The sequence below is a fragment of the Hemiscyllium ocellatum genome, chromosome 8 (assembly GCF_020745735.1).
Source record: "Hemiscyllium ocellatum isolate sHemOce1 chromosome 8, sHemOce1.pat.X.cur, whole genome shotgun sequence".
In the NCBI taxonomy this organism is placed as follows: Eukaryota; Metazoa; Chordata; class Chondrichthyes; order Orectolobiformes; family Hemiscylliidae; genus Hemiscyllium; species Hemiscyllium ocellatum.
Genome location: NC_083408.1, coordinates 40,755,287 through 40,782,396, shown reverse-complemented (window position 1 = coordinate 40,782,396; position 27,110 = coordinate 40,755,287). Strand labels below are relative to the sequence as shown.

Here is a 27,110-nt window from a genome sequence, read left to right as displayed (position 1 = left end):
CACTTCGGAATGGTCATTTTTCCCATCTGGACTTGTGGTTATGTCTTTGCGTAAGAGTGGTTCGAGTGCTCGTGACACACATTTAGTATACTTCAGCAAAGAAATAAATTGAATGAGTGTTTTCTTGTAGTCAGCCATTCTTGATATTCCTCACTCAGCTTCCCAAATTTGGACTTTTAGTATCGCAGCTACTTCATAATATATCTTTGCATGTAAAAGTAAGGAGAGCTCAGAGCAACTTAAGTACCAGAAGCTACAAAAGAAATAGCATTCAATGACCAAAGTCACTTTCCAGTCCTTGTTGACTTTCTTCAGTTGCAAGTAAAATCTTTGCACTCCAATTTTCAAGTGTTTGCACATAACAAAGATGAGTTGCCCTGAAGAACCTGATGTCTTAGAATACGTTTCTTACTTTGCAAAGTTCCGCTCTTGTGCGATGATGATGTCACCTTAACAAGGTTATTTTATCTTTGGGTTTTTTTTCCGAGAAGTCATAAAGATAGGTGTTGAAATGTCTGGAAATGCCTCGTTTAACAGTGATGTGGAGGAGCTGGTGTTGGACTGGGGTGGACAAAGTCAAAAATCACATGACACCAGATTATAGTCCAACAGGATTATTTGGAAACACTAGCTTCTGGAACAGTACTACCTGATGAATGAGCAATGCTACAAAAGCTAGTGCTTCCAAATTAAACAGGTTGGATTATAACCTGGTGTTGTGTGATTTTAAACTTAGTTTAACAATGGTAGGGGAGTGACCAATTCTTCCAGTTCAGGTTTTTTCTAGTTTTGTTTAGTTGTAGCAGAAGCTGTCACAATGCAAAAAGGTTCCATATGTCAGATGATTCTCGACTGGCTTCTCTCCCTGAAACCTTTCCTGCCTGTAAAAACCTGAGATTGAATTTACCTTTTGCTAAGGCATGTGTTTCTGGGATGTTATGGAAATTGGAACAGCTCCTTAGTTAAGTGGCTGTATCGAGTCAGTTAAATTTCCAATAGTAAAATTATTCTGAATTATATTTTATTTTGTGTTTCAACTGTGGTGTTTAAATAAATTCAGTTTTGCTGAAAGCTGAGTGGTTTGACCAGCTGCATCACATGTGGAGTACCTACTCTATGTCTCTCTTTAAAATAAGAAAAAGTCTGGGCTACCTTAAAATATTGTGAGGGGGTCTGGCCTATTCCAAATGCATGCTGTTAAATTGGGAAAATAAGCCCAAACAGAAGAGGTCATGTTGAGGCTGTAAAGGATATTGGTTAGGCCACTTTTGGAATATTGTGTACAGTTTTGGGTTCCCTTCTATAGGAAGGATGTTGTGAAAATTGGAAGTATTACAGGTAAAATCTACAAGGATGTTGCCATGGTTTGAGGGTTCAGGCTACAGGGAGAGGCTGAATAGGCTGCTCCAGTTTTCAAGGAGCATCGGAAGCTGAGGAGTGACTTAATCAAGGTTTATAAAATCATGAGGGGCATAGATAGGGTAAGTAAAAAAGGTTTTTTTCTGAGGTGGGGGAATCCAGAACTTGATGGCATAGGTTTAGGATGAGAGGGGAAAGATTCGAATGGAATCTATGGGGGAGCTTTTTCACACAGATGTGTATGAATGGAATGAGCTACCACAAGAAATGGTGGAGGCTGGTACAATTTAACTTTTTTAAAAATTTGGATGGGTGTCTGAATAGGAAGTATGAAAAGGATGTGGGCCTAATGCTGGTAAATGGCAGTAGATTCATTTAGGATATCTTGTTGACATGGATGAGTTGAACCAAAGGGTCTGTTCGCATGCTGTACATGTCTGACTAAGTGTGAGGTGTAGCAGTTTGGAAAGTCAAACCAAAGAAGGACTTATACAGTAAATAGTAAGGTCCTGAGGAGTGTTGTGGAACAGAGGGACCTAGGAATACAAGTACATCGTTTTTTGAAAGTGGTGTCACAGATAGACAGGGTGATGAAGAAGGCATTTACCGTGCTGGCCTTCATCAGTTAAGGCTTTGGAGTATAGGAGGTGGGCTGTTATGTTACATTTGTATAAGTCAGTGAGGCTGCTCATGAAATATTGTGCACATTTTTGGTCACTCTGTTAGAGGAAAATCGTAGTTAAACTGGGAAGAGTGCAAAGAAGATTTAGAAGGATGTTGCCAGGACTTGTAGGCCCAAGTTATGGGAGAAGGTGGCCAGGATAGGATTTTATTCCTTGGAATGTCGGAGAATGAGATGTGGCCTTATTGAGGTGTATAATATGAGGGTATAGAAGGATGAATGCAGATAGTCTTTTTTGCCCAGGGATGACGATTAGGTTTAAGGTGAGGGGGGAAAAGATTTAAGAAGAACCTGAGGAGCAACTTCATACATGGGGTGGTGTATAGAATGGGCTCCCAGAGAAAATGGTTGAGGTACTATAGCAACATTTTAAAAACTTTAAATAGATGCATCGATGGGAAGGCTGCAGAGGGAGATGTACCAAATGCAGGTAATTGGAACTAGCTGAATGGTCAGCATGGACCAGTTTAAACTGAAGGGCTTGCTTCCATGCTGTGTTACTCAATGGCTCCTCTGATGCCTGGCATCAAGGGCAGCCGTTCTCATACCATTTCTGAAGTCAGTTTATTTGTCTACATTTAGATCAAAGCTGTAAATGAGGTCAGGGTGCTAAAGGGTTCTAGCAAAACCCAATCTGCATCAGTGTGTTTGAGATTTATTTTCTCATTAATCTGTTAACCCTTATTATACACACCTGGAATACTTGTACTCCGGCCTCCAATTCAAAGGTAGAGATATTGCCACTGCACCACAAAAGATCCTTTTACTATCCTCCTGGTGCTACACCACCAATCTTGGTGTAATCTGCAAACTTACTAACTCTCCTTCCTATTTTCCCATCCACATCATTTTTTAAAAGGACAAAGCAGTGGACCCAGCACCAATTCTTGTAACACACCATTGGTCACAGGCTTCCAGTTCAAAAAGCAATTCTCCGACACCACCTTCTGTCTCCTAGTTTCAAGCCAATATTGTATCCAAATGGCTAGCTGTCTCTCAATTCCAAGTAATCTAATCTTAATAACCAGTCACTTACCCTGCCTTATTTCTCAAGAGAAGGTCAAGTTTTGCTCCTTCTCTAGTGGGTGCATCCACATAATCAGAAATTTTTCTTGTACGCGCTTAAGTTCTTCATTTCTAAGAGAAAGTTGTTAATTATCTAATTATATCTACACCTTGATTTCATTGGATACATTCCATTTAACTCGATGAGTCTTTCCTATTTCTATTTGATGGTGTCACTTTTTTTTCCTGTTATTATTTTATTCTAAAAATGGCCCATTCTCAAGGTTTTGCAAGATAACCCAGTTGTATCCACAGATTTCTGTCAAGCATGATTTGCTTTTTTTCTTTCAAATAAGGAGCCCATTTCATCATCAGTTTCAACCTCCATATTCAGTTTGTCCATTTGCAATGTTGGGTCTACATGCAACTCAGGACTCCAACTCTCTGCTTTCCTGTTGGTCATCATTTTAAACTTGCAATTCTTTTCCCAATTCCTGTGCCTTTCTATTTTCTTTATTTGGCTGTAAAGCACACAAATGGGCACCATTGGCTAATTTATTACACACAGTTTGTAACTCAGTTGTTCCTTTCATAGCCTCTTGAAAAAGTCTATCAAGGGCACATTTAATTACTATTGCATCATTCTACAATTTCCAATACAGCTGCTGCTGCTGATTAGCCTCACTTTTCCATTAAACTATCTGCAGGTCGCATTTTCAAATATGTCAGTGATAACCTCAATTAAAAAATGCTACTCCTCACAGTTTCCCAAACTTATATATGTGATACTCAGTTCGATGGATAAAGAAAATATACAACTGGGACAATCACTGATATTAGAGGAGACAGACTATTGGCATGGAATATTTTGGTCTCATCAAAGTGGTAGGGGCATCTTTTTGCTCTCCAGCCAAGGTGTCCCTCAGTCCTCTCCTTTCTCCTTCCTAAATGTTTTGCATTTGACCCTCCTCCTGACACATTAACCAGGTTTAAGGTGGGTGTACTTTTTTTTCACTTCTTAAACTCCTTAGTTCCCTTTGCAAACTCCAATGTTCTTTGTAATCCCTCTTGCTCTTTTTGCGTAATAGTATCCTGCTGTAGGGCTTTTTGCTAGTTTCTATCCCATTGTGGGGTTTTTTCCTATCCCCGGTGCCGATTTTACTCTCCCTGTTCAACTGTGGGGCTCTTCACTCCCCAGGATGAAGTGGGGTCACTGTCCTTTCCTTGTTTAGCTGTGGGGCTGTTACCCATCCTGGTGCAGATTTTGGTCTCCCTGTTCAATTGTGGGGGTCTTCATCATCTCTGGGGTGAACAAGGAGTCTGTCGATTGTCTACCTCACATGGCACAACTCCCTTTCCTCTCAATTCTTTTTGGACTGCAAATTACAGCCAGGACTGACTACAAGGTTGGTAAAAGGTGGCAGTGTGAAACATACTTATCTAATTAGAACCCACATTATTGGTCACAGACTGATGGAGTATCCTACTTGCAGTACCAATTTCTGAAGAAGGATTTTAGAGGGATATTAATCCAATGCTCAGCAGCACAAATTGATCTTTATTGTGAGCTACTTACCACACAGCAGAAAAAGGTCTGTGGAGATAGACTTCAAGGCACTCTCCACACCCCCAATAAAGTGTAGGATGTTTATGTGTTCTGCATTACAATGGTTACACACAACATTGACATCAGTACTTGCCACCACCCTGTGACCATTATGGTCCTCCCCAGACATTTGCTAGCTGCATCATGCTGAGTGGTGTTGTTTGGTACCTTGTATATTCGAGGTCACAATGATGATGTCTTCAATTTGAAGGTGGCCTCTAAAAGCACTGAGAAGTGGTCGCTCCTACCACAGATCTATGCTTCTGTGACTGATAGATAAATAAGAATGAGTTCAAGTACGTTCTCCTGTATTGGTTTTCAGACAAACTATTGCAGAATTCACTGTAGTAGATATGTTCTTGATCTTTGCCAATGTTATAGAGATAGTATCAGTTGAGGCACTTTGGAGGGTGATAGTCATTCCTTGCTGATGTTTGACATGATGTCTCATTTATTTCAATGATGAGTTGGAAATAGCACTTGAGGCTAAAGGGATCAAAAGAAACGCAAGATCAAAATGAGTGGCAGAGCAGTCTTAAAAGACTGACATTCCTCTGTCTATAATGGGATCTTGTGTCAATAATGAGTTCTCCCAGAACATATCCAGTGATGGAGGAATCCGGCCTGTGCAATGCTAATCATTCCTTGCCTACATTTGACATGATGCTCTCAATGTGAAGTCTTTCAGCGCACACCCAGTGAAGGTTCTGGAGGAATCAGACCATTTGGAATTAAATCTAATTCAGTGAGCTTCAAGTTGTTGCTCAGCCAGTCAGCTCTAGGTCCCAAAGAGGCACAAATCGTCAGATGTGAGCCAGGAAACGTACGCAGGAATGCTCGGGTAGGGTGCGTCTAGGACTGCAGATGCTGGAAGACTAAATAGAGGTGAGGTAGGAAGAGCTCAGCAGGTCAGACAGCATCGGAGGAGCAGAAATGTCAATGTCTCTGGCCGAAACACTCCCTCAGGACTTTCTTGCTCCTCGGATGCTGTCTGACCTGCTGTGCTCTTTCTGCCTCACATCTACTTATCCTGAACTTTGCTCTGCGCTGAGCTGACCAGCTTAATCTTGAGTTGATGTTGCAGTGTGATACAACCGAATGTCAACCACATTGCTGGGAGAGCAGGTAAGTATTGGTCCAACAGGTTTAGTTGGAAGCACTATAGCTTTCCGAGGTGTACCTGATGAAGGAGCAAGACTCCAAAAGCTAGTGTGCTTCCAATTGAACCTGTTGGACTATAACCTGGTGTTGTGTGATTTTTAACTTTGTACACCCCAGTCCAACACCGGCACCTCCAAATCACAGGTAAATATTAGTCAAGCAGGTAAATGTGGCGCACTTCCTTCAGTACATGGGATTTGGATGGGGGGAGGGGGGCGGATTAAGTGATGATTTCATCTGGGGCAGGTTGAGTGCGGCGGCGTGGTAGGTCGAGAGGAGGAAGTGACGTCGGGCCGACGACGCGGTGCGGGTGGGTGGCGGAAGTGACGTCACGCGGCGGTCAGGGGCCGGCCATTTTGTGAAGGGATTTTATTTTTCACTGCGTCATTGTCGCGGAGTGTCCTGGTGAGTGAGGGCTGAGGGTGAGCCGGGTCCGGGCCACCGGCCACGGGGGGGGGGGAGGACAGACAGACGTTAGCGCTCATTTGTTCCGTGAGGGGATTGGCCCTTCATTTATTTCTTTTTTTTTGGAAATGGAAAGCTGAGCCCAAGGTTGGGTGTTTTTTTTGGGTGGGGGGAGGTTTTGCGGTTTGAGGAAGGAGGTGGCTGTTGGAGAGATCGAGAGGCCGCGGCCTACTCTGTTTGGTTCTGGCGGCGAGCGCGGGGGTGTGAGGTGAATCGCGGCTCTTGTTTTGAGGAGGAGGAGGGGGGAAGGGAAGGCAGGGAATGTAATCGAGGCCGTGCTCCTTTTTAACTAGCTTGTTTAACTTATTTATTTATTTGGAGGTGGGTGGGGAGGAGGAGGAGGAGGAGAAATTGAGGCCGAGAGCTGGCCGCTTGGTTTGGGGAGGGGCCGCCTGGTAATGCGGGGGTTAGGCGAGGCCCTAAACGGTAAAGACGGGTCTTTCTGGGAGTCGTGAACCGCCGCCTTGTGACTGTTGGCCCCTCCTGGGCTGGGCCGGCCTGTCCTTCTCACCCTCCCTCCAAAAGACCGGGTTGCAGTGTCTGCACCCCCCACCTTATTTGTCGGTGGCACAGTGGTTAGCACTGCTGCCTCTCAGCGCCAGGGACCTGGGTTCAATTCCCAACTCAGGCGACTGACTGTGTGGAGTTTGCACGTTCTCCCCGTGTCTGCGTGGGTTTCCTCCGGGTGCTCCAGTTTCCTCCCACAGTCCAAAAATGTGTGGGTCAGGTGAATTGGCCATGCTAAATTGCCCCTAGTGTTAGGTAAGGGGTAAATGTAGGGGTATGGGTGAGTTTCACTTCAACGGGTCGGTGTGGACTTGTTGGGCCGAAGGGCCTGTTTCCACACTGTAAGTCTAATCTAATCTATTGCGATACGGTAGATCGATCTAAGAGCGTGGTACACCCTTTAAAATACTAATGGTCCATCACTTTACGTGGACGCCAATGATAGATTTAGTCTGAGGGTCGGTCCAGAGTCACGTTTGTGGGCATCGTGCAGAGTTGGATTGACGGCTGCTGGCTTCACTGGATGGCAGAGTGTTTGAGTAAGCGATGTGGACCAAGCATAGGCAGGTTGGGCTAGTTTAATTTGGACTCCAGTATCTGTTTCCCCACTGTATGACCCTGACTCCTGTAACACCAGCAGGTCAGCTGGGAAACAGTTAATGTTTCCAAATCGGGTCTGACCCTTCAGAAAATCTTTGGATGTTTTGACACAGCTGTTTACGGTCTTCAGAGTTTTAAAATTTCATTTATATTCCTGGCACCTCAAACTGGAAATGTAGCATGTATAGTTCTCCATGTTCAGTGGCTTCAGTGTATGTTAGTCACAAGTGCATGTGATTTTCTAATTAGCGTCTTATTTTTTGTCAAAAGACAGATTCCTGCTGCCTTGTACACTATCTCCATGCTCTTCATTTTCAAAGACCTGTCAATGTCTTATTCCTTTTCACCGATTATTGCAAATGACTATTTGTAAGAGCTAAAATATTTATTTCTTTGTCAAGGACTTGAAATGTTAACATTCAGGTCCAGTAGTGTGCAGGGAGATAGAATATTTCCAGCATTTTTAATTTGAGCATTTTGCTTCCATATTTGATCAATATGGTGCAAATCGATAGCCTGCTGGTGTGACTAGTGGATTTAAAATAGTAGCCATGAGTGCTCTGTTTTTAAAATGATTATTTCTCTTGAAATGTTATTTAAGTCATTTTAGTGACTTGCATACTATGAAACCATTTGTTTTTTTGTTCTGCGTCAGTATGTCAGTGGTGGTGTTAGTTATAAATAGGTTCTGAGCCTTAAACATATTGAATGATTTTTCAGTGGTTAGCACTGCTGCCTCACGACACCAGGGACCTGGGTTTGAATCCAGCCTTGGACAGCTGTCTTTGTAGAGTGTCTGTGTCTGCAGATTTCCTCAAGAAGCTCTGGTTTCCTCCCACATTCCAAAATGTGCAAGTTAGGTGAATTGCCCATGCTAAATTGCCTAGTGTTCAGGGATGTGTAGGTTAGGTTCATGAGTCAGGGGAAATGCAGAGTATTAGGGTAGGACAGTGGGTCTGGGAGGATACTGTTCTGAGGGTGGGTGTGGACTTGTTGAGCCAATAACCTGTTCACACTGCAGGGACACTTGATATGAATTTTGAAACCTGTTTTTATTTTCAGGGCCTTGAATTTTCCAAAATGATTAGTTTTATTTTCTGAAAATGTTCGTTTGCTCTTGACTAGTTTCTGACATGTTTAATGTGGAACTATTGAAGTCCCAGCAGCATGGTAATCAATTAAAATTTATAGTTATGCCATCTGATACTCATGCTCTGCCCTCTAGAGGCGAAGTAACTCATAGATATACAGGTTTATTGAAGTTGAAACTACAATTTGCAATTTTAGTAGCTTTTCTGCAATTTGACACCATTGGCTGTTTCCTGAATGTTCTTTGTAGGTTCCTTCAAGTATCTTGTTGTATGTGTCACTGATTCATGAAAGATCAAATTTCAACTTGGATTTTTTTTTTAGAGTTCGTTGTTCAGAATGGGTTCTCGAGTGTTCATCGGTAGACTGAGTCCTCATGCTACAGAGAAAAATGTGGAAAAGTTTTTCAAAGGATATGGAAGAATTAAGGAAATTGATCTGAAGAATGGCTTTGGATTTGTGGTAAGCTGTAGAACCAATTTTTGACAATTTGCAAGAAGTATTATTCTTACCACACAGCTAAGTGTTTGCTAAATTTCACATATCTTGGAACTGTTTATAAGAAAGGTCAAATTTGAAGCATTTGTCTGGCTAAAACTGGCAAAACTTTGTAACATCGATTTAGTGTGTAGAAAAATACTAATTGACCATGTATTTCTCTGTCACATCAAATGTCTTGGCTTTATTTTGTGTATAGTATACTACTAATTGAGGATAGCAATTCATTTAGCATTCTCTTTATTGGAAATACTTTACTTTTTAGGAGTTTGAAGATTACAGAGATGCAGATGATGCAGTGTATGAGATGGATGGAAAAGAGTTGTGCAATGAAAGGTATACAAAACCTATTTACTTCTGGTTAATATACATTGTGTAATTGTATATTAATGGTTTAATATTTTCAGAGTTACAGTTGAACATGCCAGAGCACGCCCTAGAGGAGGACGTGGAGGGGGCCGATATCAAGGTCGATTCAGCCAACGTTGGTCCCGTGGTGGTGGTAGTGGAGGCAGGTGAGCCTCGTAGCTTTTCAGTGGTTTGAAGAAATAATTTTTGGAGAGGGAAAGTACAAATTTGAGAGATTGGTACAAATGGATTGTACTTTTTTTTTCTTTTGGGGTGGTGATGTTATTTTGTTTAGTTAACACTGTTAAAGTTGACTTAAATTAAGGGTCCTTTCTAGCATTCACTGCTGAGCATACGTTGTCATAGTCATTCAGCACAGAAACAGACCCTCCTGTCCAAGTTGTCTGTGATGACTAGACATCCCCCAATCTGGCCTAATCCCATTTGCCAGCATTTGGCCCATATCCCCCTCAACCTTCCCATTCATGTACCCATCCAGATGCCTTTTGAACATTGCAATTGAACCAGCCCCCACAACTTCCTCAGGCAGCTCACTCCATACATGCACCATCCTCTGCATGAAAAAGATCCCCTTTGTTCCTTTTATAAATCTTTCCTTAAACCTGTGCCCTCTACATTTGGACACCCCTACCAGAGGAAAAAGACCTTAGTTATTCACCCTATCCATGCTTCTCATGATTTTATAAGCATCTATAAGGTCGCCACTCAGCCTCCAATGCTCCAGTCTGTTCAGCCTCTCCCTATACCTCGAGTCTTCCTGACGTGGCAACATCCTTGTAAATTATAAAGTTACAAGCTGACCATTTTCAAAACTTGTCTCCAGACTCAATTCTCCAACACACTCTCTAAATTAATGGTTTTCATTTACTGTCTTTCAGAAATGGACCTCCAATTCGTACAGAAAATAGAGTAATTGTTGAAAACTTGTCTTCCAGAGTTAGCTGGCAGGTAGGTTATGTGGAGCATTAAATGGTGCTTTTTGTGGTGTAAACAGCTGACAATGTTTGAAGTGAAACTGGTACTTCCTTTTCAATTGGCTATGAATCAGGCTTTCAAGATTAGTCAAGAATCCACTTATAGTGAAGGGCACACACTTGACATACGTTTGTTGTCCTGGATTAATTAGCTCATCCATTCACTAAATGAAAATTTAATGTTTTTAAATAAAAATGCAGACAACTTGCAACTCTTATGAAGGAACTACTGCTAAATTGGCTTTGGAGTTTGTGACATCACTGTATATAGCCTTCCTAGAAAAGAGTTAGCAATGCTTTATGCAATGTAGGAAGAGTAATAGTTGTAAATAAGATATATCTGAATAATCTTTCAAATTGCTTAATGAAACCAGATCAGTGTTCCCTTTACTGTAAAATGGCTAAATGAAGTATAGTCTGTTGTTTGAATAGTTGTAATTCTTGAGTTCGTGAAAGCATTGTTATTAAGTACTGCGCACAGTTTGTTTATTCAGCCTTCCAAGATTGGTGGGCGTGGGAAAAAAATGCTTATTTGGAATGTCTAATTTTGACTTGAATTCTTGTTCTCAGAACTCCAGCCCTGTTTTGTTTGAATATGATTTGGTGAGTGTCCCAGGACTCATCCTGTTGGCCTCAGATGAAAAGTAAAACTGGTATTTTGCTGTGAGTTGTGGGTTTGTGCCCATGATTACTCACTAGGATAGTTTCTTCTCTTAGCTGACTAGGTGTGGAAAGTAGATAAGATGCCCACAATAAAGATATTGGGCATGGTGCTGGGGGTACTGATTGCACACTTCTCTGCAGCTAAATTGTCAGGTACTGAGGAGATTGTGAATTGTTTAATTTGCAGAACTATTAGTTTTTGTGGAAATAGTTAACTCAGTGTTAACTTATTTGTCTGTTAACCTTGAAAGCCTTAATTATAACATTATTTGGTTTTTATGCTTAAATGTTTACAAAGTTTAACCAAGTATTAAAACTTTATTTACCAGCCTCTCGTTATGTCGTTGGCCTTGTGACGAGGAGTGCCGTTGGTTTTCCTAATCGCTCTGGCTTGGTCTCTTGGGCCTAGTTGAAATGCCAGTCCGCTCCTACGTTTGTCATTTGGTGATCTAGATCTGTGTGTGGTGATCTGACCTACATGGTGGGCACTTGGTTAATGCCAGTGTTCCATGCTGCACCCCGAAAATGGTGTCTTCCTAAAGTCGAGTTCTGGGCGCCCACTAAAATGAGGTCCTTGGTTGAAAGAAATGGGAGAAATTCGCTAGTAGGGTTGGTTGGAAGCTCGATTGGAGTGAGGTGAGGAGTCCCTGGTCACGGCGCAAGAGTAGCAATGTTTGTTCCCATGGCAACGCCAGCGTCTGCCTTTAAGGTAGGGTGATGTCCGGGAAGGCTCGCATCGAATGATAGCGTCGCTCAAGTGGGTGGTGAAGAGCACCATCTGGTCTCCAGTCGTGGTGGTACCTCTGCGAGTGCTTATTACATTTGGCTGGTTGCATAGCCTAGGGAATTGTACAGGAAGGTAATACACATTTTGATAAAATTAGAATTGTTTTAAAATACTTTTTCCAATAATCTTGTGTATTGGAAAATAATAGAATACATTTCTTAATATACTCTGTTTTACATAACTGATCTGATCTTCCCTAGGACCTCAAAGATTTTATGAGACAGGCTGGAGAAGTTACCTTTGCTGATGCACACAGGCACAAACTCAATGAAGGGTAGGTGTCAGTAGGAGTTGAGTTTTGTATTTAACCAAGTGTTAATGATCTGATGTGTTGAACTTTGTCACATTTTCATTGGTGAGAATGCTAATGTCCACTAAACTCCAGTCTTCAGAATGTTAGCTTTGCCTTAGGGTAGTTGAAATTAAGCAAATGTTAGTTCTCTGTGAGCTTGTGTGTAAGAATTTTCTTGAGATTGCCATACTTATTAAAGATCGAAATTAGGAAGTTGTTTGCAATGATAATTCGATTCACAACGTGAATTGCTATTCTGTTATAGACTTTAAGGTTTTGTGTTTTACATTCTCTTAAATAATAGGATAAACATAGGATGAATGTTAGTCAGCTTTGGACCAGGGAATTCTGTTTGCAGGGATAGATGAAATTGATCTAATCAGACAGCACTCTTAGTTCATTTACAAGTAAATTGATATGTTATATAGGAAATAGCAAATATATATGTACCTCCTATGGTTTTGCCACTCTGAATATTGTAGTTTGGAAGTCTGATGCTGAGCTATTACTATTGATATGTGCTACTTTTGGAAAAACACAAATATTTTGCTTGGCATTCTTTTTGCCTAGAATGTGTAAACTAACAAGTTAACTCCAGAGTCCTAGCATCTGGCCTCCGTGTTCATCTCCCCATCTTCCTCATGCTTCCTATTTGTCAGACTACCTGTACTCTGTCCTGGAGTTCTACAATCCTGGTCTGTTTTAAGATGCTATTCAATTCACCTAAATTGTTAGTTGCTCCATTGTATTCACCCCACTTCCTGCCGTTGTTGTTCAGACTCACCCATAAGTGGAAGCACTACTCAAAGGCCTTATTTTTCCTGATATCTTTTCCACTCCACCCCAGAGCCTGAATGGATTTTTCTGATAATTGTTTTTCTTTAATAGGATTGTAGAATTTGCCTGTTACAGTGATTTGAAGAATGCACTTGATAAGCTCTCTGGCACTGAGCTTAATGGTAGAAGGATTCGACTGATTGAAGAACGTAAGCAGTACAGGTAAATATTAAATATAAACCATAGAGGCATTTCTAATTGAGTTTCCAGTTTCCTGGAGTTTTTTTGTTCATTCAGAGAAATTAAGGGCTGAAATTGTTACTGATCAGAACAGTGTTTGAGACCATGTCTTTGAAAGCAGTAGCACCAGTGAAATATTGGTTGGACTTTGTGACTTGAATTTTTGGAATGGATTGTGCAGGTACACTTTCAGATATTGCTTTCCCATCTTCATAATTTGTGGGTAGGCACCTGCATTGATATTAAGGCAAAGATTGTACACCGTAATACAGTTTCTCCCTACTTGATATTTTATGTGCAGATCTCGCAGCAGGTCCCGTTCCCGCACTCGCAGTTCTTCCAGATCTCGCAGTCGATCTCGCAGTCGATCTCGTTCCAGAGACCGCAAGTCTTACAGTAGATCAAAGAGTAGAAGTCGCAGTAAATCACGTTCTCGTAGTCGATCGCCTGCTCCTGCAAAGGAATCGGAAGGCCGCTCCCCTTCACCATCCAAATCACCCGTGTTGGCAGGGCGTGCAAGATCCCATTCCAGGAGACGGACTCCTTCACGGTCACCATCTGGTGAAAGTGCTGACTAAATGTTATTGTCAATAGTGGACTTTTACCCCCAAGTGAGTGAAAGTTGATGTAAAGTACATGGTAAGTAGGAAGTGGTGAATTTGTCAAAGGATTCTAGATCTTTGTCTACTTAAATGCATATGTATAGTTATTGGAAGTAACTTTGAATTGATTACAAATTCATTTTTTTATTCAATGATTTCTTTAATTGCTTAACGTGCAATTTTCTTTTTGCATTGATTTCATTAATGGATCTTTCGTTTTCATCTATCTGTAATATTGAATGCAATTGCATAAAATTGTTTCTGTTGTGCATCCTTTAAATAAATATTCAACAAAGTTATGATTATCAAACCTCGCTTGCAGATGGTCAGTGTTTTCTAATTGCTAGGTAAGTTTTTATCAAAGTTTCAGAGCAAGTCTTCAATATGCAATTGGGTTAAAAAGTTACCATATCTTGTAATGTTGAATGTGCATTGTTCTTTGAGTGTGGGAAAATCTTGCCTTGTTTTCTCTTATAGCTCTAGTATTTTTAAAACACTTCTTTTCTCCTAACAATTGTCATGCTCGAATAGTCATAGATTAGTTGTTTACTGTATTTGACTAAATGCATTTTTATCTTCCCAGGTAGCTTTACCATAAACATTTGAATGTGTGACAACTATCAGCATCTTCGCATTTGTGCTTTTCTTGGTATGCTTGAGATGCACGAGAATAAATTGTAGTTTCCCATGTCTAGATGAGGTAGAAGTAGAATTTTTGATGTCATGCAAAACAACAGACAGCATTTTTATTTCTAAGTACTGCTAGCATTTCTTTGCTTTCAATTTAAACGAAATCCGTTCATTTCCATTAACATAAACAAACATGTTTCAGTTTTAAAAGTATACTACAGAGGAACCTAGATTATTTGAACATCGATTATCTGAAGGATATCTTGAGGTCCCGATAGAAACATTACATCAAAGACGTGATCAGCACTGATCGTGTCTTTTGTTTAGTGATTTAAAAGTGCTGCCAAGATCAATCCTAGACTGGGAGCACAGGCGCTCTCTCTAAATGACTGACCTCCCCAACCCCCAAAAAGCAGTAGCAGCAGTCTTGGTGTCCAGTCTGGCTGCCCCAGATCGGGCACAGGGGTGGCTTTGGAGGGGCAGGGTGTGCACTGTAATGCTGCCTTATCTTCTGTACAGGGAGCAGACTTTATAGAAAACTCTGAGCCTCAGGATTGAATCAATTTAACAGAATAATCAGTTCTCCGAACGAAATAGGGCTTGCCCATCTCGATCGGATAATCGAGGTTCCTCTATCTTCTTTGGGTCCATCTCTTTATCTTTGCTGAACTAGTTGATCTTGGCTAAATATTCTTCCCAAGGAAATAGTATTTTACGCTGTGTGGTGTAGCTATTTCAAAGGTGGGGTATACAGAGAAGCTAGTTTCCAACACCCAAGCTAATGCTTCATAGGAAGTTGTTTTGGTTAATATTGGTCCTTTAGGGAGGTATTCAATTTCGCACAGCATCCTGAAAGTACTGTTATTTTTTTCAATCTCTTTTGATCTGTTAAAATGAATGTATTATATATGTTGCAGATTTCCAAATAAAATTTAATTAATTTAGAATGAGATTTTGTTATGGTTGACTTGCTCTGCATTTAAAAATGTGGCAAGTGGTTCAAAGTTTTCCCTTGTGCTCTGCAAAGCAGCTTTTTTTGAGCTGACCAGGTTGTTTTTGTAACCCCCACCAAAAGAAAATCCTGTATCGAATGTGGAAGAAAGCCATTAAATTGATGTCCAAGAACAGCTAGCACATCAGAACAATTCCTTTGACATCATTAGATATCATTGATTATGGACATCAGGTAGAATGAACGTCATACATGGTGATAAATGAATCCCACCACCCTTCCAATAGGCTGGAAGACTTACAGCCTCTTGCAACCATCCATATGGTGCACCGCTTATGTGACATGCAAAGTCTGTTTGATCTTATCCAGTAGACCTTTTTGTCCATATTTCATTCTGACTTAAAGCAGCTAAATCAGTGAAAATCTTTTCAGTAATCATTACTCACCCTATATGTGATCAGTTCATTGTGGATCTGTAGCTGCAGCTTAACAAAATACCTCTGACATCAGTAGCCATTATGTCTGTATTTTCTGCTTAATCAACTCTAAAACAATGCTACTTTGTCTCTGATCTTGTGTTAGTTATTAAATCTTTGATCACGTTCTCTACTCAGTAAGAGCATGTTAAGAACACATTATGGGGCTGATTAAGGATTGTATTTCCTACGCAGTTGATTTTAGTGATAGGCCTGTTGAGCACTATTTATAACAACTACTGATGATTTGAGTAAGTTAGGACTGAAAGGGCAATTGGTTGAAAATCTCAACAGGAAAACACATTTTATTTAATAAACCAGTTTGTGTAAACTATTTAATTGAGCCATGCAAAAGATGAACTTCAGCTCATTGAGGGCTGATCTTTTCTAAAATAGAGGGGGGAGGGAATTCACTGCCAGTGGCTTCTGAAAGTGTTAGTCACAGTAAGTCTTGCATACTAATAACTTGCTATTCCAAGCAATTCTAGTTCATCTGTGCACACATACCAGGACTAAAGAGTAGCTATTTATTTATTTATGAAGAAGACTTATCATCCTTCTCACCCATTTTATCATCAGTCCATTAGAAGTGAATGCCAAAAATAAGTTAAATGTTACATTAGTACTTGACATCTTCCTGCCATCATAGCCCACATCTGTTAGACTAGTTCTTTTGAAGGGCAATCCAATTAGTGCCACTCCTTTTGCATTTAACCCACATTCAGGTTTTTTTTCCCCTCAAATATTGAATGTTTCCAACATCCTGAGAGGTACTGCACAGTTCAGATGAAGCATCATACTTGTGGCCAGATCCTTCACAATACTGAAACGCATCAAGAGTTGATGAAAGTGTTTTTGAATGACTAATTTGCACATAAGTTCTTGTGGGCACCAGTAGCATTGTAAAGAAACTTGCATTTCTATACTAAGTGGTCATGTCCCAAAGAACCTCGTTATATAAATTTATATTTTTCTGAATGTTGACACACTGGCTCACTAAAGGGCTCAAGTAATTTATATTCCTCGTGCCACACTTAAACATAAAGACATTCCAGATAGGTCAATTATTAATTAGCAAAGATTGGGGGTGGGGTGAGTCTGTCAAGATGGGACATGTTTTTCACATTTGTTAAAACATATTTTGCTATGTGTACTTTAATACCAAAATAAAAGGTTCTACTGAAATTTGTGTAAATGTCTTCTTAACTCAACTGATTTAAAATATCTTCACATATTGGATGGATCTGTAAGTCAAAATAGAACACTCACTCCCTTGAGCCTATTCCACATTGTTTAGTTAATGGGTAATCTGTATATGGCTCTTTGCACTCTCTGCAGCTTGTAACCCTGCTTGTCCTGAAATTTTCAGATGAGCTAGCTTCAGCTTGTGATTTTTATTTTACTTTGCTTGTGAAACCATTTTTTGATCCCTCCAGACAACTTAGTTTTAAAGTTAGGTGTGTTAATTCAGTGCACTTTTCACCAAAGGAAATACTTCCTCTTTGCAATCTCTTATTCGATCACACTTTATAAACCTGTTCTCAGAATTCGCGTTAATGGTCCATGCAAAATAAGGACCAAGAAAGTGACAGGTAGAAACTGGAATGGCTTGAGGAGTCACAACTGGGGTAGAAGGATTACTTGTTCAACTTTGTATTACAAAGTACATCCATTTGCCTTTGCATATCTTTCTTTCAGATGAGGCCCAGAGCATTTGCTCAGGCAAACCTGAAAGATCCCATCAAACTATGAAATGCTGGAGAATTCACTAACTTATTCATCGAATAGTATCACTTAAGCAGTTTGATTTTTAATTTATTATTATTATTACATAGCCACACTAAAAATTGGCTGTCGTTTCCTATTTTACTATAGTGACTAAATCAGTTATTTCCTGGTCTCAAGTACTTTTGGGATTTCTATAAACTCAAATTCCTGCATTATTGCTGAAATTGCATTTACAAAGCTGGAGCTGATTTCATAGGGACAAAAACAATACAGATATTTGAAATTTGAAAGAACTGGTGGAAGTTGTCTGGAGAAAACTAGAAATGTTAAGGTTAACCAGCTTTAAGCAAGTATACAGGAGAGGAAATGACAAAGGATAGTCTGAGTGGAAGCTCAAATAAGTGGCTTAAGACATAAAGCGGATTAGATTACTTAGTGTGAAAAGAGGCCCTTTGGCCCAACAAGTCCACACCGACCCCCCCGAAGCGTATACCACTCAGACCCGTACTCCTACATTTACCCCTTCACCTAACACTACGGGCAATTTAGCATAGCCAATTCAACTATCCTGTAATCGAACAAGTCACAAAATAAAAATGGTGCCAGAGATGTGAATGGCAGTAGCTGAATTACCTACAGTTTGCTTTTTTTAAAAAAAGAAATTTTGGTTAAAAGTTCTTGAATTTTGTGCATGATTGAAATGGTATGAACTCTGAGCTTGATTAGAATTGTAAATCACTATAGTGTGGTGCTGGAAAAGCATAGCAGGTCAGGTGATGTGATTCCCAGTATCTGCAGTCCTCATTTCTCATAGATCACTATAGTGTGGAAGTAGACCATTCTGCCCTCTGAAAAGCAACCCACCCTTCTACCCTATATTTTGAATGGCCAATCCACCTAACCTGCATATCTTTGGACTGTGGGAGAAAACTGGAGTACCTGGCAGAGACTGGGAGCGTGTGCAAACTATGCAAATGGTCACCCAAAGGTAGAACTGAACCTGGGTCCCTAACACTGCAAGGTAGCAGTGCTAGCCACTATGCCACCCCTAGTTTACAAGGCCAAGTAGAAAATGGAGCTGAAAAACTAGGGATGATGAATCTGTTCACTTCAGTGCTGCGTGGTGTCATAAATTTTAAAAAGGCTGTGCCTACAAATGCTTTGTAATCACTAAAGCATATTCATCTAGGCTGCAGTTCTAAAATCCTAACCATATCTACTGTGACATGATTTTGCGGTCGTACAATATTGACTGAACAATCCTGCATATACTAACAGCTACACTAATGCCACAAGAAATAGGAACAGGAGAAGGTTGTTTTGTCCTTTTTAAGGCTGCTTTACAGTTAGTTGGTATGGCAATCCACCTCCATCTTCACTTATCTGCTCTTTCCTAAAACCTTCGATTCCCTACTGATGAATCTCAGTCTTAACTATGCAGCAGGTCTCTGCACGCCCCACCCCATAGCTGTCCTGCTCATTTCAGTCTTAGATTGGTTCTACCTTACTGTGAGATTATGCTGACAGGTTCTAGCCCCCCTCCCCTACAATATAAGAAACATCCTCTCTGACCTTGCCAAATATGACCCTGTAAGATCACTTTTTTTCCTAAATTCCAATGAATCGATTCCAAACCTGCTTAACCTTTGCTCATAAGACAGTATACATTATTGAATATCATCTTAGTGAACCTTTTTCTGATTTGCTTCTGATGAAGTAATATTGTTTTTGACTGACAAATTTAAGCATCAGTTATAGCAAGTGTAAATAATTATACTGAGTTTGTGACCTGTTCATACAAGCCTGTTATCAATTATTTGGGAAGCTTGTAGTTCTCCATAATGTCTCAGCCAATTTGGTGTTGACTTGCAAACAAATCCAACACCCTTACCTCCAAATTATAATCATTTGGAATTTTGCATTCTTGGTTTTGTTATGAGGAGTGCAAGACATGAAGCTTTGTCAGTGTGGTGCTCTCCAGCAATATTTATCATATACTAACAAGTGAAAAAATGTCTCTAAAATCAAACAGCTCGTCTGAACAGAATGTTGGTAAATTTACTTGAACAATAGTATATTGAAACATTTGATTTGTCAGGTTGTATAGAAAATACAATGTAATCACTGGGTTCAAGCTAGCAATGCTCAAAATGAGGCTTTCTGCATTCATCTTGGTGCTTGAAAAGTTGCTGTGACCTGAGTGTGATGAGAAATCTGTGGATGGCTTTGGGAGATGCTCTTTGTGTGCTTGTATGTATGTATGAATATGGATGGTGGGGGGAACGTGAGAGAGAGTGACTTCTGACAGTGAGTTGCAATCTTAAGTCTCTTAAAAGATCCCAGATGATGGTTCTACTAGATAGACTCCACAATCAAATCTACCTGACAGATCATACTTAGTTTAATAATTGCAGTGGTAGTCACCAAAACTTTCAGATAATTGACAGATTTCCTACTCAAAGGTAGCAGAGGCAAGAGTGGCAGCTCTTAAGATCAAGGCCGCATTCAAGCAAATGCGGTTTGAAGGAGCCCTGGCAAAACTGGAATCATTGGATCTTGGGGAAAACTCTCCTGTGGTTGAGGTCATTTCTGACACATGGAAAGATGGTGGTTATTGAAGGTCCGCCATCTCCACTCCAGGCCATCTCTGCAGGAATTCATCAGACTAGTATCCAAAGCCCAAACATCTTCAGCAGTTTCATCAATGACCACCTCTCCCTCAAAGTCAAAAGGGGGGATGTTCACTAATAATTGCACTAAGTTTGCCATTTGTGTATCCTCATACTGAAGCAGTCTATGTTCAAATGCAACAAGACCTGGACAATAACCAGACTCTGCCTGAAAAGTGGCAAGTAACATTTGTCGCACTCAAATGCCCGGCTATGACGATCACCAATAAGAGACAATCTAACCACTGGCGCTTGATATTCAATGCTGTTGCCTTTACTAAATCCTATACTGTCAATATCCTGGATGTTATCATTGAACAGAAACTCACTGGATTCACTGCAGAATCACAGTGGCTACACCAGCAGGTCAGAGGCTAGGAATACTGTGGTGAATTACACACCATCTGATTCCCAAAGCCTGTGCACCATCTCCAAGGCACAAGTCAGAGTGTGATGAAATATTCCCTTGCTTGGATAACTGCAGCCCCAACAACATTGAAGAAGTTTGACACCATCCATGATTAAAGCAGCTGCTTGATTGGCACTACATCTACTCCCTCCACCGCTGATGATCAGTAGCAGCAGTGTATACTACCTACAGCATGCACTGCAGAAATTTGCCGATGATCCTCGGACAGGACTCTCCAAACCCATGACCACTTAGTTCTAGAAGGGCATGGGCAGCAGGTATATGGAAACATCATCACCGCATTCAAGTTCCCCTCCAAGGTCTCTCCATTTCTGACAAGGGAATATATTGCTATTTGTTTACTGTCACTGTGTCAAAATCCTGGAATTCCCTCCCTAATGGCTTTGTGGGTCAACCCACAGCAGGTGGACTGCAGCAGTTCCAGCTCACCAGTGGCTTCTCAAGGGCAAGTGGGGATGAGCAATAAATGCTGGACAGCCAGTGATGCCCACATCCCACAAAGAAATTTTTTAAAAAACACCTCTTCCAGAAGGAAGGTAGGTAAATGCAAGAATTGATGGGCAATTAGCTTGACATCTGTCATCAGAAGATGTTGAAATTGAAAATTAAAGAAGTATGGCAATTGAAGATCGTGAAAGGGAAATAATCAATTATTTGAAGGAGTAACACGATGTGGATAAAGGGGATTCTGTAGACTTACTGAAATTGGATTCTAAAGGCATTTGATAAGGTGCCATATAGTCATAGAAATATACAGCACAGAAACAGACCCTTCAGTCCAATTCATCTATGCCGACCTGGTATCCTAAATTAATCTAGTCCCATTTGCCAGTGTTTGGCCCGTATCCCTCTAAAACTTTCCTTCCTATTCATATACCCATCCAGATCCCTTTTAAATGTAATTGTATCAGCGTCCGCCACTTCCTCTGGCAGCTCGTTCTAAACACGTACAATCCTCTGTGTCAAAACATTGCCCTTTAGGTATCTATTAAATCCCCTCACCACCACCACCACCTCACCTTAAGCCTATACCTTCTAGTTTTGGGTTCACATAGTGTTCAGCAATATGTAGGTTAGGTGCGTTAGCTATGGAAAATGTAGGATTACAGAGAAAGGGTAGGGGAATGGGTCGGGGTGGATTTAGAGTCAAAGACAGCATGGACACAGATCCTTCAGGCGAACCAGATATCTTAAGTTAATCTAGTCCCATTTGCGAGCATTTGGCCCATATCCCTCTACACCCTTCCTGTTCATATATCCATTCAGATGACTTTTAAATGTTGCAATCGTACCTTCACAACTTCCTCTGGCAGCTTATTCCATACATGTACCACCCTCTCCGTGAAAAGGTTGTCTCTAAGACCTCTTTTAAACCTTGCCCCTCTAGTTCTGGACTCCCTTACCCCAGGGAAAAGACATTATCTATTTACACTACCCGTTCCCTTCGTGATTTTTAAAATCTGTATAAGGTCACCCTTCAGCCTCCGATGCTCCACAGAAAACAGCCCCAGCCTATTCAACCTCTCCTTATTGCTCAAACCCGCCAAAACCTGGCAACATTCTTATAAATCTTTTCTGAGCCCTTCCAGGTTTCACAACATCCTTCCAGTAGGAGGGAGACCAGAATTGCACACAGCATTCCAAAAGTGGCCTAACTAATGTCCGATACAGTCGCAACATGACCTCCCAACTCCTATACTCAATGCTGTGACCAATAAAGTGTACCAAATGCTGCCTTCACTATCCTATCTACTTGCAATTCCACTTTCAAAGAACTATGTACCTGCACTCTAAGGTTTCTTTGTTCAGCAACATTTCTGAGGACCTTACCATTAAGTGAATAAGTCCTGTCCTGATTTGCCTTTCAAAAATGCACTGCCTCACATTTATCTAAATTAAACTCCATCTGCCATTCCTCAGCCCATTGGCCCATCTAATCAAGATCCTGTTGTACTTTGCTCTCCATTACTCCAATTTTGGGGTCATCTGAAAACTCACTAACTATACCTCCAATGCTCATATCCAAGTAATTTATGTAAATGATGAAAAGCAGTGGCTCCAGCACCATTCCTTATAGCACACTGCTGGTTACAGGCTCTAGTCTGAAAAGCAATCCTCCACCACCACCCTCTATCTTCTATCTTCAAGCCAGTTTTGTATCCAAATGGCTAGTTCTCCCTGTATTCCATGAAATCTAATCTAGCTTGCCAATCTACTGTGAGGAACCTCACTGAAGTCTATGAAGATCACTTGTATGGCTGAATGGCTTGTTTCCACACTGTTGGGATTCTATGGAAACTTCTATGGAAAACATGCTGCAGACAGATGCAGATAGGTTGAGTAAAGGTGCAAAGATCTAGCAGATGGGGCGTAATGTGGGAAAATGTGAAATTCATTTTGCAGCATGTAATCAAGACACCGAATAGACTATCACAAGGAATTGAACATATATGGATGTAATGTGTTGCACGGGGCATTGTTGAGATCATATTTAAAGACGTATAGTTTTTGTCTTCGATGAAAATACACCGAGACACCTTATTACACTGATCTTGGAATAAGTGGATTGTCTTATGAAGGTAGGTGGACAGGCTGGGCCTTTTCCAATGGATAAAAAATTAGGTCTGCAGATGCTGGAGATCACAGCTGAAAATGTGTTGCTGGTTAAAGCACAGCAGGTTAGGCAGCATCCAAGGAATAGAAAATTCAACGTTTCGGGCATGCCGAAACGTCGAATTTCCTATTCCTTGGATGCTGCCTAACCTGCTGTGCTTTAACCAGCAACACGTTTTCAGCCTTTTCCAATGGAGTCTATAAATGAGAAGGGTAATATGATTGAAATGTATAAGATTCTGAATGGCCATAGTAAGGTGGATGTTGATATGATTTCTCCACTAGTGATGAGCGCAGAAGTGGGGGATACTTTATTAATAAGAACAGAAATTACTGGAGAAACTCAGAAGGTCTTCAGCACACTGACCACATTTTATCAAGACATTATCAATGCTGAAGATGTGTCACTGGACTCCATGTTGTCTGCTTTCTTTCCACAGATACTGTCAGAAGTTCTGTTTTGTTTGATTTCTTTTACGACAGAGATGAGGAAAAACATCCTTTGAGTGTTGTCCTTCTTTGGAACTCTCAGATAGCGAAATTGGGATTGTTGAATATGTTTAAGAACAGAACTAGGAGCAGGAGAAAGCTATTTGACCCTTTGAGTCTGCTCAGCCATGCATTAAGATCATGGCTGATGTTTTCGTGGCTTCAGCTCCACTTACCCACCCTCTCACTATAACCCTTAATTCCTTTAATGTTCAAAAAATTACCTTTCTTAGCTTTGAAAGCATTTACTGAGGTAGCCTCAACTACTTTACTGGGCAGGGAATTCCATAGATTTACAACCCTGAGTGAAGTTCCTCCTCAGTTCAGACCTAAATCTGCTCCCCTTAATCTTGAGGTTATGCCCTCTTGTCTCAGTTTCACTCACCAGTGGAAACATCCTCTCTACTTCTATCTTCCATTCCTTTCATAATTTTATGTTTCTATAAGATTCTCTCCCCTTCTCCCCCCCCCCCCCCCCCCCCACACACACACACACACACACACACACACACACATTCATCTAAATTCCAATGAGTATAATCCTATCTCCTCCAACCTCCAACTGCAGAATCAACCTAGTGAACCTTCTCTGCACCGCCTCTCGTGCCAATACATCCTTTCTCAAGTCAGGAGCCCAAAACTGCACAAAGTGCTTCAGGTGTGGCCTCACCAACATCCTATACAGCTGCAACATAAACCCCCTGTTTTTAAACTCATCCATTTAACAATGAAGGACAAAATTCCATTTGCCGCCTTAATGACCTGTTGTACCTGCAGACTAACTTTCTGTGATTCATGCACAAGGGCACCCAGGTCCCTCTGCATAGAGGGTGCTGCAATTTTTTACCATTCAAGTAAGAGTCCTTTTCACTGATATTCCTACTAAAATGGATGGCTTCACATTTATTAACATTGTACTCCATTTGCCAGACCTTTGTCCACTCACTTAGACTGTCTATGTCCATTTGCTCTACCACTCATCTTAGTGTCATCTGCAAACTTTGACACGCTACACATGGTCCCCAACTACAAATCATCGATGTAATTTTAGAATTAGAATTCTGACAGTGAGGAAATAGGCCCTTTGGCCCAAACGGCCCACATTGACCATCTGAAGAGTAACCCAGCCAAACCCATTCCCCTACCCTATAGTTACCCTTGATTAATGCCCCTAACCTACATCCCTGAACACTATGGGCAATTTAGCATGGCCAATTCATCTCATCTGCAAATCTTTGGATTGTGGGAGGAAACCCAAGCAGACACAGGAGAATGTGCAAATTCCACACAGGCAGTCGCCCAAGGCTAGAATTGAACCCAGGTCCCTGGTGCTGTGAGGCAGCAGAGCTAACCATTGAGCCACCATGTCTTAGTGAAATTTATTGTGAATAATTATGTGCCCAACACTGATCCCTGAGGCACACCACTAGTCACTGATTTCCAATCAGAAGAGCACTCATTTATCCCCACTCTTTGATTCCTATTAGTTAACCAATCCTCTATCCATGCTAATATATTGCCCGTAACACTTTGCATCTTTATTGTATGCAACAGCCTTTTGTGCAACACCTTGTCAAATGCCTTTTCGAAATCTAGATACACCACATTATTAGGTCCCCATTGTCCACTGTGCTCGTAATGTCTTCATAACATTCCAGTAGATTAGTTAAGCATGACCTGCCCTTCGTGAACCCATTTAAGGTGAACATAAGTGGATTCTTGTTGGATATGGGCCTCAAAGATTATGGGAGCAGATGGAAATGTGAAATTCAAAACAAACAAATAATGGAATCATACAGTCTAGAAAAGCCCTTCAGCCAGTTGAGTCTGCACCGATTTAACTACAACTAAAGGCACGCTATTCCTAATTTCCTGCACTTGTCCCATACCCTTGAATATTATCATATTTCAAGTGCTCATACAAATATCCAGGCAGTGCATTCCAGATTCCCACCACCTCTGAGTTGAAAGTGTTTTTGAATCCTCTCTGAATCTCTTGCCCCATATCCTAAAACTATGTCCTCGTGTGATTCACCCCTCAACTAAGGGGAACAGTTGCTCTCTTTTCATCCTGTCCATACCCCTCATAATTTTATACACTTCAATCATGTACCCCCTCAGTCATCTCTACTCCAAAGATAACAATCCAAGCCTAACTAGTGTTTCCTTATAGCTCAGTTTCTCCAACCCAGGCAACACCCTGGTGAACCTCCTCATAGCCTCTCTAGTGCTATCACAAACCAGCCACGATCATTTTCTTTGTTGGACAAGCTCAATGGGGGCCAAATGGCCTACTTCAAGTTTGTATCTAAGAGGGAATTGTTGAATGTTGTAAACTTTGATTTTCAGAAGGCTTTTATAGTCATAGAGGTGTACAGCATGGAAACATACCCTTTGGTCCAACACGTCCAGATCGACCACATATCCTCAACTAATCTATTCCCATTTGCCAGCACTTTGCTCATATCCCTCTAAACCCTTCCTATTCATATACCCATACAGATGCCTTTTAAATGTTAACAATTGTACCAGCCTCCACTACTTCCTGTGGCAGCTCATTCCATACACGCCCACCGTCTGCATGAAAAAGTTACCCCTTAGGTCACTTTTAATCTTTCCTCTTTCACACTAAGCCTATACCCTCTAGTTCTGGACTCCCCTACTCTAGGGAAAAGATCTTGTCTATTTATGGCAACGGGACTTGGGTGTGCTCGATAATAAGTCACTAAAGGCTAATATGTAGTGGTACAAGCAATTGGAAAGGCTAATGGTATGTAAGTCTTTACTACTAAGTGTGGAGTATAGGAATACTAAAATTTGGCTTCGTTTACATAAAACCTTGGTTAGACTTTACTTGGTCCCATTGCCTAAAGAAGAATATATTTAATTAGTGAGTGCAATAATTATTCACTAGACAGGTTCATGAGATGGTGCAACTGTCCTATGAAGAGAAATTGGGAAGACGGTATTCTCTTTTGTAGAATGATAGGTGATTTCATTGAAGTCTATAAATTCTTTAAGGGATAGTCAGAGTGAATATTGGTAACATAGTTGGGAGTCTGGAACCAGAGAAGACAATTTTAAAAGTAAGAGTGAAGCTACGTAGGTTAAGACGAGGATCTTTTTTACTCTTGTAAACCTATGGATGTTCCTACCCTAAAGGACTGTGGAAAACCTATTATTAAGTATATTTGAAGTAGAGATTGGTATTTAGAAGTCTCTTAGTGACATAAAGGAGTTCTGAACAGGAGTCATGCCAGATTCAAAATATTAACTCTTTCAGTCTCCACAGATGCTGCCAGGCCTCCTGAGTTTCTCCTGCGTTCCCTGTGCTTATTTCACGTTTCCAATATCTGCAGTATTTTGATTTTGTTTAATAACTAAAAGACGTGGGGATAGCATGTTGTAAATGTGTTTAATTGGATGATTAATCATAATTGGAGAGCA

The 27,110-nt window shown here is 40.8% G+C and overlaps 1 protein-coding gene across 4 annotated transcripts; it reads left to right on the top strand.

Annotated features, from left to right (window-relative positions):
• The first annotated feature begins 6,126 nt into the window (after positions 1–6,126).
• Positions 6,127–16,919, top strand: LOC132818123 (serine/arginine-rich splicing factor 5-like). 4 transcript variants are annotated; one of them, XM_060828829.1, is made up of 8 exons: positions 6,127–6,218; positions 8,799–8,936; positions 9,238–9,308; positions 9,380–9,487; positions 10,220–10,289; positions 11,966–12,039; positions 12,946–13,056; positions 13,376–16,919. In XM_060828829.1, the coding sequence occupies exons 2-8, from the start codon at positions 8,814–8,816 to the stop codon at positions 13,650–13,652; spliced, it is 834 nt and encodes a 277-aa protein (XP_060684812.1). In that variant the 5' UTR covers positions 6,127–6,218; positions 8,799–8,813; the 3' UTR covers positions 13,653–16,919. The 4 variants fall into 4 exon arrangements, with proteins under 4 accessions (XP_060684812.1, XP_060684813.1, XP_060684811.1 ...); XM_060828830.1 differs by lacking the exon at positions 6,127–6,218 and adding an exon at positions 6,345–6,365; XM_060828828.1 differs by lacking the exon at positions 6,127–6,218 and adding an exon at positions 7,317–7,352.
• Positions 16,920–27,110: the final 10,191 nt, after the last annotated feature.

Excerpts from the sequence above, each read along its gene's own strand:
- LOC132818123 (XM_060828828.1), top strand. The coding sequence starts at position 7,332 with ATGTGGACCAAGCATAGGCAG. Across the intron at positions 7,353-8,798 it reads TGTGGACCAAGCATAGGCAG|AGTTCGTTGTTCAGAATGGG; the intron begins GTTGGGCTAGTT and ends TTTTTTTTTTAG. Across the intron at positions 9,488-10,219 it reads GGTGGTGGTAGTGGAGGCAG|AAATGGACCTCCAATTCGTA; the intron begins GTGAGCCTCGTA and ends ACTGTCTTTCAG.